At 39.1% G+C, this 17,289-nt stretch overlaps 1 protein-coding gene across 2 annotated transcripts in view; it reads left to right on the forward strand.

Annotated features, from left to right (window-relative positions):
- The first annotated feature begins 113 nt into the window (after nucleotides 1-113).
- The window catches only part of DSC1 (desmocollin 1), a 38,886-nt gene continuing 21,710 nt past the window's right edge, over nucleotides 114-17,289 (forward strand). The window contains exons 1-8 of one of the 2 annotated variants that reach the window (XM_005223952.5): nucleotides 114-1,203; nucleotides 3,515-3,599; nucleotides 5,464-5,663; nucleotides 7,058-7,174; nucleotides 8,875-9,030; nucleotides 12,729-12,873; nucleotides 14,625-14,791; nucleotides 15,222-15,356. In XM_005223952.5, the coding sequence (XP_005224009.1) occupies nucleotides 1,141-1,203; nucleotides 3,515-3,599; nucleotides 5,464-5,663; nucleotides 7,058-7,174; nucleotides 8,875-9,030; nucleotides 12,729-12,873; nucleotides 14,625-14,791; nucleotides 15,222-15,356 (1,068 nt within the window). In that variant the 5' untranslated portion in view covers nucleotides 114-1,140. 2 annotated transcript variants of the gene reach the window in all.

Consider the following 17,289-nt stretch of genomic DNA (forward strand, 5'->3'; position numbering starts at 1 on the left):
AAAGAAATTGTGGTGTGTATATATACAATGGAATATTATTCATGCGACAACATGAATGGACCTGGAGGGCATTATGCTAAATGAAATAAATAGGACAGAGAAAGGCAAATGCCCATGATCTTACTTTCATGTGGAATCTAAGAAAAAAAATAAATAGATGGAAAGCTAAGCTCATAGATACAGAGAACAGATTGGTGGTTTAGAAGAGAAGCAGGAGGTGGGAAATGGTGGAAGAAATGGGTGAACTCGGGGTTTTTTGTTTTTGTTTTCTTCCAGTTTAAATAAATAGAATTTTTAAAAAATTGAAGACTGCAATAAGAAAATTATATCTCATTCACTTACTGTTATAACATCAATACACACTGTAGTAAATTCCTCTGACAGAGAATCAAACCAGTGTGCAGTCGATAATAAGGAGCAGACACAGTGCCATCTGCAAAGTTGCTGCTGTGGACTGCGGCGCTTGGTCTCTAGCAGAACGGCTTTGCTGTGTGTGACAGACTACACCTAAATGCTTAGATGGGGAGATAACGCCTGATGTATGTGATTCCACATGCCTGTGTATCCCTGATTTGCCAAGGGTGGTTGAGGAGGCATCGCTTCTTTGCATGGAGTTCGTGCACAATCTATGTTTGTGCCCAGGGGCAAGACGGGTTAATAAGGCTAGGAAGGAGGGGAGGACGTGGGAGTGGGTAATAACTGGGGAGGACTTCAGAGCATTGACCTGGGGGGAAGGGCGGAGGGCCGAGGATGGAGGGTGTTCCCTGTTGCTTCTGCCGATGTGTCAAGTGGCAGGAGAAATTTTGAAAGCCGTGAGGAGGAGCCAGTGGCTGCGTTTGGGGGTGTTTTGTACCCCACCCTCCCCAGTTGTAGGAAAACCTCTTTCCATTCCGAGGTAACTGAATTGAAGGACGAAGACTGACCCGGGAATAGGAGGAAAGCAGTTGTCCCATTGCTCCCTCTCCTGTCATTTCTCCCGTTTGCCTGCTGACTTTTCTCCAAACAAAGTTCATCCGCGCCAAAGTGGCAACAGGTTACCCTGCCCAGGTGCCGGCTGTGGGGAATCTGCCGAAGCCGCCCTGTGTATTCCAAGCTGCCCTGTTATCCAGTCACCATCCCTGAGCATCAGGACCACTTCTGATGGCTGTGGCCTCTGCCGCCCCAGGGAGCATCTTCTGGAAGCAGCTCCTATTCTCTCTCCTGGTGAGTAACAAGCAAAGGATTAGGGAGTCTATGCATGTTACTCGGTGCTGCCTTCCTTCAGGTTGGGCTTGAAAGAGAGGAGGGCGGGAGTGGAAGGCAGAGAAGGGAGACTGGAAGAACAGGAGCAGAGCTGAGTAAAATTCAAGGAAGCACAGAGACTTGTGACCCAGGACGGCTGGTGTTTGGTTTGCTTTTCAAGTTTCCACTGCCAAGCTGTTCATTTTTCAAGGGAATCCCCTTTTCAATCTTGCTGGGGTGTTTTTCTAAGGAGCAATAGGATGAATTCACTCCTCAGGCATTTGGCCTGGAAAGTTCTGAGGTTTGCTTTTGCTACTAGTCACTAAATAAGCTGTACTTGTTTCACCTGCTTAGTTCCCCTGAGCTTCGAGAAGAGGAAAAGGAGTCTGGATGAAGATGTGAAATATCCAGGATTCGCTTCATTTTAGCCAGAAAGGGCTGAGAGAAGGGCAGAGCTCTTAGTTCAAGGAAGGCGTTTAACTGGGAAAAAAATAATAATAAAGAAAAATGTGACATTCATTGATAAAATACAGGAACTTGACTTCCACTTATGTTTTTTGTAACTGTGTATTTAGGTACTAATTTTTTTCTTTGGCGGGGGTTAGGAAGAGGGGAGTTGTCCCATATCTACATCTGGCATTTCTGAGCACTGAATTTCTGTCTTGTTTTATTTTTCATAAAATATTTTAGCTTCAAATTATATTTTCAGTATTTAAAGATTTTATTGTATCAGGGTAAATATTTTCTCTGTATAAACAGTACACTAGGGGACTTCCCTGGTGGTCCAGTGGCTGAGGCTGATGCTCCCAATGCAGGGCCCAGGTTCAGTTCCTATATCAGGGAACTAGATTCCCGCAGCTAAGGTTCTCATGCCTCAGCTAAGATCCCGTGACTAAAACCCAGCACGGCCAAATAAATGGATCAAAAAAAAAAAAAACACTAAGTGGGGTTAATGGTCATATGCTCATCCTATAATTGTCTGGGGGTATGTGTAGGGGGAGAACAGAGATCTTTAGTTAGTATTATTAGTTAGGTAAAATGAAGGGAAAGCTTTCTAAGATATTCACCCAGATTTCTTTTACTTTGGGTCTCTGCTTTGCCCAGTACCCTTTGGTTAGCCCACTGCCCATCCATTCCTTATGCCATGATGCCTAAAAATGAGTCTGACCCCAGCTTCCTCCAAATAACTAAGCTGCTTGTTTAGTTTGAAGACTGGGATATAGTATGTCTTAGAGATCTGCATTGGCTCTGTCTGTGAGGCAGAACCAATGAAGTGGGGACCCTAGGCAGGAAGGAAAACTGATGGAGGTATGAGAGGATATGTAGATGTATCCTCTGAGAATAATGTGTGACTATATAGTATAGATGTGTAGGTCTATGAATCTATGCGTGTAGATACTCATATCTATTTCTAATTATAAAATGCTCTTCCATGTTATATACTTAGACCATTATTAATATAATTTTTTATATACAGAAAGTTCTTTAGGTATATTTTTGTACATTCCCTGACATTAGAAATGAAAACATTAAGAAGTCAAGTACGTAGTAAAAAGACCCATTTTTTAAAAAGAGGTTATTTAATTTAAAGCCAGAATACAAATACAACTTTTTAAATTCCAGTTTTTGGTGTTATCTAACAGAGTTATTGTAAAATTACAGACTATTTAAATGGGCCTACATGATATAGCCAATAGACTTGAGTTGAGTTAGAAAAGAAATGTACATCCATAGTATAGCTGATGGTTTTCTTTCCTTCTCTCAAATAATGGGTCCCCTAACTCTAGAAGGGCTTCCCTTGTGGCTCAACTGGCAAAGACTCTGCCTGCAATTCGGGAGATGTGGGTTTGATCCCTGGGTTGGGAATATCCCCTGGAGAAGGGAAAGGCCACGCTCCAGTATTCTGGCCTGGAGAAGTCCATGTGGTTGCAAAGAGTTGGATGCAACTGAGTGACTTTTCCTGAGAAATCAGAATGACATTTACAAAGGACCCTAGAGATGATAAACTCTACATATAAAGTCAATAGTTTGTAACTCATTTTCTTGAAATGATGCAATACAATTCAGGTTCTAAGAACTCTGTTCATTTTAATTTTTTCATTGCTACTAAATGACTGTTGGGTTCCTAAAGCCATTTTCTTTGCTGTTTCCTTTTAAAATGAATATGAAAAATATTGAAAGATTAGAAGATTAATTTGTTATTGAAATTCACAGTATTTTTATCAGTAAGACAAAACTGTAATGTGAAAGCTTCTGATCAAATGTAACTCCTGATTTTTTTCTTTCTTTTGAGGTTTTAATATTATTTTGCGATGCTTGTCAGAAAATTTCTCTTCAAGTTCCTTCTCATCTTCGGGCTGAAGCACTTGTAGGCAAAGGTGAGAAAGGATGTAAAGAATTTCATAGTTTTAACTGCTACACTTAGCTTTCGGCTGTTCAAGCCATACGGTAGTCACTTTGGCATTAAAATTCGACTTGAAAGATAAACAACTTGTTTTTTGGTTGTGGTTAGAAACAATTAAAGCACCAAGTTAGTTGTGTACTTTTCTTGCTAGGAAAATTAGCAAACATCAGAAGGCTAAATTATCTTAGTTTAGTACAAACAAAGCACCAAAATGAGAAACGTGTTTTAATTTCCTATGACTGATCTGCTGCCAAAATCGCCAAACCAGCATTCTTTCATTGATTAGATAGAAAACAGACATGACAAAATTGAAATGCCCCCAAAGAAAATTTATGCTGGAGATTGATGACAAAGACCAGGTGCCCAGCAAGAATTTGTGTGATCTATTTTACAGAAAAGCTTCCGAAAGTCAAATAAAATGTTAAGTAGTTTTACTGTTGGAGAAGGCAATGGCACCCCACTCCAGTACTCTTGCCTGGAAAATCCCATGGATGGAGGAGCCTGGTGCGCTGCAGTCCATGGGGTTGCTAGGAGTTGGACACGACTGAGCGACTTCACTTTCACTTTTCACTTTCATGCATTGGGGAAAGAAATGGCAATCCACTCCAGTGTTCTTGCCTGGAAAATCCCAGGGTTGGGGGAGCCTAGTGGGCTGCAGTCTCTGGGGTCGAACAGAGTCGGACATGACTGAAGCGACTTAGCAGCAGCAGCAACAGTCTTACTATCACAGCCAGGCTTCCCTGGTGGCTCAGCGGTAAAGAATCTGCCTGCCAATGCAGGAGACGAAAGAGAATGTGGGTTCAGTCCCTGGATTGGGATGATCTCCTGGAGAAGGAATTGACAACCCACTCTAGTATTCTTGCCTGGGAAATCCCATGGACAGAGGAGCCTAGTGGGCTACAATCATGGGGTTATAAAGAGTCAGACACAACTGAGTGCCTGAGGATGCATACACACACTGTCACAGCTATATCTGAGGCATGACTTGGTTGTTCTAAGTCCAGGAGTAACATCCCTTTCATCAATATTTTTCACTAGCCTTAAGTTTACAACTAGAAAAACACATCTCATATACAGAAGTGGTATTTTTTCCAAGACAGACAATGCTTTGCCCAGTGTTTGGAGGTTTTAAATTAATCCCCTTTTCTTTCAAAAGTACTGAAAGGATATACAGCCTACACTCTAAAGACACAAAGTAAATATGATAAATATTGGGTTAGCCACAGAGTTCATTGGGGTTTCTTCTGTAACAGCCTATGGAAAAATCTGAATGAACTTTTTAGCCAATCCAATATATTAAATATGAATCTGCAAAGGAAATATTTTGATACAACCACTAAGCATAATTAAGCATGGAGTTTATTAAGCTTCCAAAAGATTTTATAGAAGTAGTACTTGCAATATTACTGAGAAATATTATTCAAGTATAGGACAGTTTTCTAATTTTTTGCAAGAGAGTTTTATTAATAACCATCATAGATGATTACAAAGAAGTTCAAAATCTGACATTATGCAGTTAGTTTAACTACATGTAATAGAGAAGGATGCATTTGTGCATAATAATGAGTTAAAGTGGAAACAATAAATCCAGTGACATTAAAAATATTTTATATCTATTCATAAATTAATTGCTAATGAAATCAGTGGAGACAGCAACTCCATCAATTTAATTATTTAATTTTTATGGCCTATAAGTTTTAGAAGAGTAAGTACTCCACACCCCTAGCGTAACCTCCCTCTTTTTGCTTCTCCCACATTAACTAGAGGTTGTCATTCCTGTAAAACTTGTTCTATCCTTGTTTCACTTTACAAATTACTGTGATATTTCTTCCCTGCAGTGAATCTGAAGGAGTGTCTCCAGTCGGCCAGCCTAATCCTGTCAAGTGATCCTGACTTCAGGATTCTAGAAGATGGCTCCATTTACACAACACATGACCTTGTTTTGTCTTCTGGAAAGAGTTTTTCGATTTTGCTCTCAGACAGTCAGGGACAGGGGCAGAAGGAGATAGAAATCATACTGGAAGCAGGAGGAAAGAAGGTATATTAGACAAGACTTAAATGGCAACCCACTCTAGTGTTCTTGCCTGGAGAATCCCAGGGACTGGGGAGCCTGGTGGGCTGCTGTCTATGGGGTCGCACAGAGTCGGACACGACTGAAGCGACTTGGCAGCAGCAGCAGCAAGCGCAATAATCTGCTCACCAGAGCCCTTCATCTATTTCCATCCTTGTTAAAATTCTTGTTCTTGAATACTCACTTTTTTTCTATTCCATTTATAACAAACATATGTAAAAACTAGACTGCTTTAATGAGTCATAGAGTGATTTACAAGTGGTGTGAAAATGAACAGCTCTGTAGCCAGGGAACGAAGGCAGAATATCAAAGGTTTCAGGTGATGTTCTGAGGTGTGGCAACAAGAGTGACCTACCTGCAGAACAAGGCAGGGCAGGTCTAAGACTCACTGAAGATTGATCCTGGCTGGAGGCGTGACACTCCACCCTGAATGGCTTTCCCTCAAGTGACTGTGGGTTTGAGTCTCTAAAGAAAAGATGAGAAGGTCTCCAGTTTATTCCTATCTTAACAGAACATTTTACAAGGTCCTTCCCTTCAGAGAATGCTGTATGGCCAGTCCACGGGATTGGTTTGAATGTTCTGACTCTAAGCTAGTCTACTTGCAGGGAGTGGTGGTGCTTAGGAAGTGAGAAGGGAGAAGGTTCCTGGAATTCATATAAATCTCACTTTAAACAAATTATGCACAACAATTTGGTCTTACAAGATAATTTATTAATAAGTGATTTGATTTATAAGGAAATTTTTCAGCTCAATTCCTTTTGACTGTAAGAATCTTCATCAAATTTAGAATATGCTTACGTATTACATATCCTTTACATTTGTTTAACATTTAGACTTAATGTTCTATAATAACATAACATTAACATAAGCCTTAATGTAACATAAGGCTTATACAATATTATTTTATATCCAAATTGTAAAGAGTCTCCATATGAAATAAAATATGCTGGAACACACACTGTGTGTCTTTATATAGGTATACAAATGTATACATTTTCAAGTTAGCTAGTATTTTAGCAAATTCTGGTTGTACCACTCTTTGTGGAATAAAATCAAGTCTTTATTTTTTGGATTATTTCTTTTTAGCGGGTCAGTATTTCTTCAGATAGTATCTTTCATCAAAACCCTATAAAGTTCTGGTTGGTTAGGTGATAAGTGATTAAAACAGGAAATAGGTGAAACTGGTTTTGTGTGTGTATGTGTGTGTGTGTTACTAACAAAAAAAGAGAAATTGGGCATTATCCATAAAATTGTTATGTGCAACTGTTACCTATTTTCTTCATGTTACTGTTTATGTGAAAAATCACTGGATCTAGAATGATAAACAATGCTGTATTTTTTTCACCTCTCATCCAATGCAGGTTCCTAAGAGACATATGAAAGACGCAGTCCTCAGGCGAAGCAAGAGGCGATGGGCGCCTATTCCGTGTTCGCTGATGGAGAACTCACTAGGTCCATTTCCACAGCATGTGCAGCAGGTATATGTCATCTTATTTGATGTTATATGTTAGCTTTGTTTCTTTGTTTTTAGAACTTTCCATTTGAGTTGAATCAGGGTTTTAACCTGTTGGTACTAATAAGGACCACCTATTTATGAGAACTAGGGTCCTATAGAAGACAGTTTGAATTTTATCACTTCCCTCCAAAAGTCATATTTTAGCATTAGAAACAAGTTGTATATTTTGAGTTTCTGATTCTTTTAGGTCTGCATCCAGATTCTCTCAAATATCTTGCCAGAATTTAGCGTTCACATACAGAGGACATGCCTACAGGTTTTGCATAATTCAATTCTCCCTTTCATTAGCACTTACCCTCACAAAAAAAGGCCAATATATCTGTTTTCAAAAAGTAGTATTACTGCCACTTAACTTAGGCCAATTTTCAGTTCAGTTCAGTTCAGTTCAATTCAGTTGCTCAGTTTTGTCCAACTCTTTGCGACCCCATGGACTGCAGCACGCCGGGTTTCCCCATCCATCACCAACTCCCGGAGCTTGCTCAAACTCATGTCCATCAAGTCGGTGATGACATCCAACCATTTCATCCTCTGTTGTCCCCTTCTCCTCCTGCCTTTAATCTTTCCTGGCATCAGGGTCTTTTCCAATGAGTCAGTTCTTTGCATCCAGGTGGTCAAAGTATTGGAGCTTCAGCTTCAGCATCAGTCCTTCCAATGAAGATTCAGGACTGATTTCCTTTAGAATTGACTGGTTTGATCTCCTTGCATTCCAAGGAATTCTCAAGAGTCTTATCCAACATCACAGTTCAAAGGCAACAATTCTTCAGCACTCAGTTTTCTTTATAGTCCAATTCCCATATCCGTACATGACTACTGGAAAAACCATAGCTTTGACTAGATGGCAAAGTAGTGTCTCTGCTTTTTAATATGCTGTCTAGGTTGGTCATAGCTTTTCTTCCAAGGAGCAAGTGTCTTTTAATTTCATGGCTGTAGTCACCATCTGCAGTGATTTGGAGCCCAAGAAAATCAAGTCTGCCACTAATTCCATTGTCTCCCCATCTATTTGCCATGAAGTGATGGGACCGGATGCCATGATCTTCAGTTGAAATTGTACAATTCATGATGCATTAACTATGGGAGGAAAGTTGTGTTATTTCCAGTTTTTTAGTCACAAAATTTCCCTTCCAAATAATTCAAAACCACTGAAATCATGGCTGTATACAGGAATAAGAGTAAGTGAATAAGAATAGAAAAAGAATAATCAGTGCCATGATTTTTCCATACTTATGCAGATAACTTCAAAGAATTTAGTATTCAATAATAAGTGACAGAGTTTGTGGCTTCGCACAATGCAGGATATAACTGAGAATTTTAAAATATGGGAGACACTGGGAAAGAAAGAATAGATATGTGGGAAAGAGAGCAGGAAATAAAAAATAAGGGCTTCCCTGGTGGCTCAGTGGTAAAGAATCTGCCTGCCAGTGCAGGAGACCTGGGTTTGATCCCTGGGTTGGGAAGATCCCCTGGAGAAGGAAAAGACAACTCACTCCGGTATTCTTGCCTGAGAAATTCCAAGGACAGGGAAGCCTGTCTGGCTACAGTCTATGGGGTCACAAAAGAGTCAGACACGACTTAGTGACTAAATAAACTATCACAAGAGATTAGGCTGAAAGTATTTATCATGATATATTTGCTCTTTTCCTAAACTGTCAATTATTGTTACAGGTTCAGTCTGATGCTGCACAAAACTACACCATCTTTTACTCCATAAGCGGACCAGGGGTAGACAAAGAGCCCTTCAATCTGTTCTTCATAGAAAAAGATACAGGGGATATATTTTGTACAAGAAGCATAGACCGTGAGCAATATCAAGAGTTTCCGGTAAGATGATTGCATCATTAATTCAGATTTATGTTTTTTTATTACTGGTTTAGTATTTTCATGGGGCTTCCCTGGTGGCTCAGAGGTTAAAGCGTCTGTCTGCAGTGTGGGAGACCTGGTTCAATCCCTGGGTTGGGAAGATCCCCTGGAGAAGGAAATGGCAACCCACTCCAGTATTCTTGCCTGGAGAATCCCATGGATGGAGGAGCCTGGTAGGCTGCAGTCCATGGGGTCGCAAAGAGTCGGACACGACTGAGCGACTTCACTTTCTTTAGTATTTTGAAGCTATTTGTATATATCAGAAGAATCAATGATTTGTCTTAATATTTTAAATATTGTCCATTGGTACAATAGATGAAAAAGGATGATTATTACAAGGGAATAAAAGGGAGGGGGAAGGGAAAATATAAATTTTAAAGGACAGGTTTTGATGTGTATAATCCTGGGACAAGAGCAGTGAATTTTAATGAATTTAAAGTTCTCTATAATAACTTAGCTCTGATCACATGAAGATTTTTTAAAAATACTGGTGTTTGGGCCAGTTCCCAGAAATTCCAATTTAATTGTTTCAGGATGAAAGTAAAAGTGTTAGCTGCTCAGTCTTGTCCGACTCTTTACAACACCATGGACTGTAGCCCACCAGGCTCCTCTGTCTGTGGGATTTTTCAGGCAAGAATACTGGAGTGGGTTGCCATTCCCTCCCCCAGGGGACCTTCCCGACCCAGGGATAGAACTGAGTCTCCTGCAATGTAGGTTGATTCTTTACCGTCTGAGTCACCAGTTGGAAATTTGTAGTCGATGGTATAAAATTTAAATAATAGTCTTCTAACTCGGCTGAAAATATGACTAATTATAAAATACAATATTCTATTTATACTTAATAGAGCAATATTTAAATATATTATTATTGCTTTCAATATAGAATTATGGGAACTAGCCTACAAAGTCATTAGTTTCATTGAGCTTTTTGAAACTGTTGCTGTAGTAACTATGAAAATATTTATAGTTTCTTTATTATCTGAGCATACGTGAATTATCCTAGGGATCCAGGCTGTAGTTTAAAGTTAGCTGAATCTCCAGTTTAAATCATCTTTTTTGAGATGCTCAGCACATGAATAGTGAAAAATAAAACTAGAAATCACTACATCTGAAAAATCAGTGGAATGTCAAATAATGATATTTATTTTAAACATTGGGACGTATCATTTTAAACGTAAGAAGTAGATGATCATTTTAAATGTAAGAAGTAGATGATCATTTCCATTGAGGAGAAAAACTAGCAAAAAGTAATGTAAATTACAGCAGGATGGACTTAGGTTAGATGGGGAGATGTTTTACTGCCAATGTGATGAGGTACAGAAATTCGTCATAAGTGGTCCTGTAAGGCAGTTTTTACAGAGGGCAAACCCTTGGGGGTAGTTTGTTCTCCTAAAAAAGAAAGACGGATGGAATTATATGCAAAAAGCTGTTTATTGAAGAATTATTCAATGTAAGGCACTGTGCTTTAGTCACACAAGGTGCTTTAGTCACACAAATATTCTTACTCTCAGGCTTCAACTCTGAAAAAAATTGGAAACCAATAGGGACATAAAACAATTATAGAGCTTCCTCTAGCCAAGAGTCTCAAAATGACAGCAGTCGAAAGAGAGAAAAATTACATCAAATATGAAGGGAGAGGGAGGGTTTGATAGGAAGGCTGAAAGTGTGGTGGTGGAGGTGATGATGGTAATGGTGAAGTGGTGATAATACACTGCTGTATCCCTTAGTGCGGAATTTATTAAGATACAGGGATCAGACTGATGGAAACCGAAGTATAAGCTTTATTACTGAAAAAGCCCAGCTGGAGGTTGTTTGGGGAAAAGTGAAAAAGGGAACAGAGGGAACATGGACGGTTATTTCAAAAACTTCTCTTCTAGAGATTAGAAGTAGAAATGTCTTCCCCATCAGGTTAGCATGCGAAGATGAAATATGGCTTTTCAACACAGCAATGAGGATTTTCTGTTACTTTGGTAGATAATGGTGAGATCACAGAAGAGTCTTATTCAGGAATATCATGATTAAGATTGTGCTTTATGGAAATGCGTCTGACTCCTGAGAGCTACATAGTTTGGAGAAGGTCAGTTAGGAAAATTATAGGAAATTTGTTGGACATTGGTTGGAAAGTTGGTCGGCCAATACTTTGGCCACCTGATACAAAGAACTGACTCTTTGGAAAAGACCCTAGTGCTGGGAAAGATTGAAGGCAAGAGAAGAAGGGGACGACAGAGGATGAGATGATTGGATGGCATCACCAACTCAATGGACATGAGTTTGAGAAAGCTCCAGCAGTTGGTGATAGACAGGGAAGCCTGGCATACTGCAGTCCATGGGGTTGCAAAGAGTCGGCCATGACTGAGCAACTGAACTGAACTGGTTGGACATGTATGTACAATATAACAGGAAAGTTGATAGGATGCATTTGGGGTCAAATGAGGATGGTGGCTTTGGAAATAGAAAAGAGGAGATGAATAATAAAGAGACACAGAAATGCTGTAATCTCAAGAACCTAGTGCACAGAAATGCTTCACTCTCTAGAGTCTGGCAATTGACTAACATAAGGCTAAAGAGGGAGGGGTTAGATACCTGGGGTTTTAATCTTGGTTCATTGTAGAAAATGGTTACAGTAGGGGAATCAAGAAAGTTAGCTATGGTGAAGAACTGAATTCACACAGAGTTCACTCTGGGCAGCTTTAGTTGTTTCTGTCAGTGGAGAAAATCTGTTTAACTCAACAACCATTTACCAAAGACTGACTATGCATATACTACATAAGAAGAGTTCAAAAATAATCTGATGGTATTTAAAGAGAAAGGGCATTAAATTATTGCATTTGGGGTCAAGATATATCCTTTTGAGATAGAGTTTAGAATGCATATATGATTTTGCTAACATTTTTACTACACAAGAAATACATCTTAAGGATAGAAAAAATGAGAAAATACAGGTAAAGAGAGAAAAGAGCATAATTGAATCACCCAGAAATCATTGATATATATTGTTTATTTCTTAAGTCATTAAATCATGTCCAACTCTTTGCAACCCTATGGACTTAGCCCACCAGGCTCCTCTGTCCATGTGATTTCCCAGGCAAGAATCCTGGCATGGATTGCTATTTTCTTCTCCATATATGTGTATCAGTTCAGTTCAGTTGCTCAGTCGTGTCTGACTCTTTGCGACCCCATGGACTGCAGTATGCCAGGCTTCCCTGTCCATCACCACCTCCGGGAGCTTGCTCAGACTCACGTCCATCGAGTTGGTAATACTGTCCAACCATCTCATCCTTTGTTGTCCATATATAAGTCTACAAATAACTAGAATCATATTTTGTACAAACTTTAGGGAAAAAAAAAAAACTTGTCATTAGCATGACCTGAGGAAGTCTACATGCATTCTAACAAGGAGAACAGTGCACAGTTAATTCGGGGACCAGAGAAGCCTCATTGAGCTAGAGTGTGGTCTTTGATGGGAAAACAATGAGAAAGGATTGAAGCTGGAGGGCAGGCAGAGACTGTGCAGCTGTGTTGTTTCTCTGTTGCATACATTCTTAGACCTTTGGCAATGATTTTTTTTTAAGCATTATGACTTTCCCCAACTGCTAACTTCAATTTTGTGCCAAATTTGTTATTTAAGAATCAACTGATGGTGTTCATCTACCTTTCAGATCTATGCCTATGCGACCACTGCAGATGGTTATGCACCTGAGTATCCACTTCCCCTAGTATTCAAAGTTGAAGATGACAATGATAATGCCCCATATTTTGAAAACAAACTGACCGTCTTTACTGTGCCTGAGAATTGCCGAACTGGTAAGTTCATGTTTTAGGAAAATATGAGATATTTTGCTTCAGTTGAATTCTTTATTACTGTTTTAAGCAGGGTTAGGCAAAACATTTTTAAATGTTTGACTTTCAAGGTATTTTACATACGAACTTCCCTGGCAGTCCAGTGGCTTAAACTACATGCTCCCATTGCAGGAAGTCCAGGTTCCATCCCTGGTCAGGGAACTAGATCCCACATGCCACAACTAAAACCCAGTGTGGTTAAATGAATAAATATTTTAAAAAATAATCTACATAAAACTTTGTAGTCTTATAAGATCATAGGCTCTTCAAAGTCAAAGTCTTTGTATTAATTTTCTAGGTACATGTAGAAGGCTGCTAACTGATCCACAAAGTTTCTAACTTTGTTAGATTAATCCACAATGGCAGATAAATGCTGTTTATATTTTCTATTTTGATCATGTGCATAGGTGTCCATGATGTATTTATAAAGCAATAGATCTTTTGAATATTTACAAAGTCACAATACCTTTTCAAGGACTCAAAAATAGATTATGGTATGGAAATGCTGATCAGGCTTATAACATATGTATTCCTTTACTTTGCTTATTTTCCAAACAAATTGAAAAAAATTTTTTTTAACTAGTCTGATGCTCTTAGCAGCCAAGATTGTGACTTCATCAAACCAAAGGGTGTAACAAGTCTAATTTATTCTTAAAAATCACAAGATATGTTCTTAGTGTCTAAGCCTTCTCCATTCTGTTGTCACTCTGTGCCCATACTTTATGTTACTCTCCACAAGAAATGGTTTGCTAAGGTAGCATTACTAATACTTTTATTTCTGAGCCATAAAGCTTGTCCAGATGACACTCAGACTGTTGTGTAATGTTTGTCTCGTATGTATTAGCGATTCAGCACATTTATTAAAATATAAAAGCATGAAACCTTTGTTATCATATGCAAAGCTAGTCTTTTCCTTTAACATTATCAAGTTGAATATAAAGGAAACAAGATATATAGAGAAGGTCTCATCCAGAAATGGTCATGGACTAGATTAGGAGGAAGAATTTGAGCACCCTTGTTCCCAAGGGTGGGGCGGATATTCTTACCTATGTAGAATACAAATCATATTATCAGTGGTAGCCACCTAATTGAAGTTTCCAAGTAAGGGGAGCTTAAAGCTGTGGGAGAGCATTTAGTCACTTCCCAGTTGGCTCAGTGATAAAATAGATTTGCCTATCTGAGTAAGAGTTGCAGGAGATGTGGATTCAATTCCTGGGTTAGGAAGATCCCCTGGAGGAAAAAATGGCAACCCATTCCAGTACTCTTGCCTGAGAAATGGACAGAGGAGCCTGGAGGGCTACAGCCCATGGGGTCACAGAGTCGGACATGACTGAGCATGTATGCATGCTTCAGTTCAGTCACTCAGTCATGTCCAACTCTTTGTGACCCCACGGACTGCAGTACACCAGGCCTCCCTGTCCATCACCAACTCACGGAGCTTACTCAAACTCATGTCCATCAAGTCAGTGATGCCATCTAACCATCTCATCCTCTGTCGTCCCCTTCTCCTCCCGCCTTCAATCTTTCCCAGCATCAGGGTGTTTTGTCATGAGTCAGTTCTTCTCATCAGGTGGCAGGCTTATTTATTGATAAATTAATCAACCTGGGGGTTTTAGGGGAGAATATGCCACAGCCATGCGTTGATTTTATTTTTGTTTGTAATTCAATTAGATCACTACTTTAAGTTGTTGACAACATTGGATTTCTCTAAACAGGAACTTCAGTGGGAAAAGTGACTGCAATAGACCTCGATGAGCCTGACACTCTACATACTCGTCTGAAGTACAAAATCTTGCAGCAAATTCCAAACAATCCAAGACATTTCACTGTACATCCAGACACAGGTGTCATCACCACAACCACACCTTTACTGGATAGAGAAGTAATGAATTACTTAATTTCTCAATCACTAAACTATATTTAAACTGATCATGAATTCCCAGAGAAGTTACAATAAGGTTCTTGGTGGCCACCTCTCCAAGAATGTTTCCATATAGACTGTGTGTAAATCTTCTCAGGTCTATTCCTTTGTCCCTACAGAGATCTGGGAAGATACAAGGTCTCAGAGATGGTTGACTTGGTTTGACGTGTGGATATTAAAATAGCTTTACTTTTTAAAATACTATATCAGAAACACCAGCTTTTCATTGTACTGACTGAAATATCTTTTGTTTATTTGCATTTATGGTGGCTTCTTTTTTTTTAATCAAAAAAGAACGTTTGTGAAAGAATCAAAGCCTGAGACATGGCTATGAGACTCACAAGTTATGAGAAATATGTGTTCATCAGTGTATCTTTTTCCTTTCTTCCAGAAATGTGATACGTATAAGTTAATAATGGAAGTTCGAGACATGGGGGGCCAACCTTTTGGTTTATTTAACACAGGAACAATTACTATTTCTCTTGAGGATGAAAATGATAATGCACCATATTTTACAGAAACTTCTGTGAGTATATACATGTATTCATTTATCTAGGTTCATTTACATCTTCAAAGAACAAATCTAGAATCTGGTAGCACCATGAGATTATACATTTTGGTTTTAATAGCTACCATTTACAAATAACATCCACAGAAAAACATGATTTCTGTAGAAATAGTCAGTGCTAGGATGCAAGGAAAATCAGGATGCAAGGAAAATAACTACTCTCTTACAGTTAGTTAGTACAGTTTAGTTGCTCAGTTGTGTCCAATCTTTGCAACCCCATGGACTGCAGCACACCAGGCTTCCCTGTCCATCACCAACTCCTGGAGCTTGCTCAAACTCATGTCCATCAATTTGGTGATGCCATCCAACCATCTCATCCTCTGTCTTCCCTTTCTTCTCCTGTCTTCAATTTTTCCCAGAATCGGGGTTTTTTTCTAATGAATCAGTTATTTGCATCAGGTTCTTAGCCCTGAATTCATTCATATAGTTGGTGTTTCTTGGATACCAAGCTTTGGAATCAAATTCTTTGGATTTAAATTCCTTTTATAGGGTGAAGGAAAAGAGGGCATTTGTCTGTGTTCTTTACACGTCATCTTCATAAGAGAGCAAGGGACTAGCTTGTATCTTCTGCTCTGCTGCGAGCTCGATAGTATAGGTTGCCCACTGCCATCTGTACACAGGCTCTGTAGATATGGGTTATATATGAGGACACTTTCACTTAGGAAGTACACAATGCAAGAAATACATTTTGGATGATACTTCTAGAAAATGATTCTTCCTTGAACTTTTCATGAGTAATCTCCACATTTTCATTAACCTATACCAGAATACAAGTCAAAGAAGAGAAAACCTGTAGTGAGAAGCACATTCATGTAATTTTTTACATTAATCCTTGTAATTTATAAGGATATGTTTAATCTTATATTTCATAGGAGGAAATGAAAGTTCAGTTAGGTAACTTGCCCATGCGCTCATACCAAGAGACCATATAAGAGGAAAATGTGGGATTCAAATCTATATCTATTATTAAAAAAAAAAAAAAAAAGAATCTAGAGCTATTGTATTCCAAAGGCTATTAGGCTATCATCTTTCTATGAATTTATTTTACATCTCTAGAATGTTCTGATTTACTGCTTTTTTAATGTCCTTTTCTGTAACCATATTTCTTGAGGGGGTTAGGGGAGAGAAATTATGATTTCATTTCTCAAAGAGGGCAAATTTTTTTCCTTAAAGTGTTTGTGAATTAAAAGTTTAAAAAATACAATTTATAATTATCTTTAAGTAACTGAAGGTTTAATATCTTGATAGAAAGCATTTATGTATTTCAAAAAGAGGAGTATTAGACTGTAAATATTGTAAGATCAGATCAGATCAGATCAGTCGCTCAGTCGTGTCCGACTGTTTGCGACCCCATGAATCGCAGCACACCAGGCCTCTCTGTCCATCACCAACTCCCGGAGTTCACTCAGACTCACGTCCATCAAGTCAGTGATGCCATCCAGCCATCTCATCCTCTGTCATCCCCTTCTCCTCCTGCCCCCAATCCCTCCCAGCATCACAGTCTTTTCCAATGAGTCAACTCTTCGCATGAGGTGGCCAAAGTACTGGAGTTTCAGCTTTAGCATCATTCCTTCCAAAGAAATCCCAGGGCTGATCTCCTTCAGAATGGACTGGTTGGATCTCCTTGCAGTCCAAGGGACTCTCAAGAGTCTCCTCCAACACCAATGCAGTTCAAAAGCATCAATTCTTTGGCGCTCAGCCTTCTTCACAGTCCAAGTCTCACATCCATACATGACCACAGGAAAAACCATAGCCTTGACTAGCTGGACCTTTGTTGGCAAAGTAATGTCTCTGCTTTTGAATATGCTATCTAGCTTGGTCATAACTTTCCTTCCAAGGAGTAAGCGTCTTTTAATTTCATGGCTGCAGTCACCATCTGCAGTGATTTTGG

This window comes from Bos taurus, chromosome 24 (genome assembly GCF_002263795.3).
Source record: "Bos taurus isolate L1 Dominette 01449 registration number 42190680 breed Hereford chromosome 24, ARS-UCD2.0, whole genome shotgun sequence".
Classification (NCBI taxonomy): Eukaryota; Metazoa; Chordata; class Mammalia; order Artiodactyla; family Bovidae; genus Bos; species Bos taurus.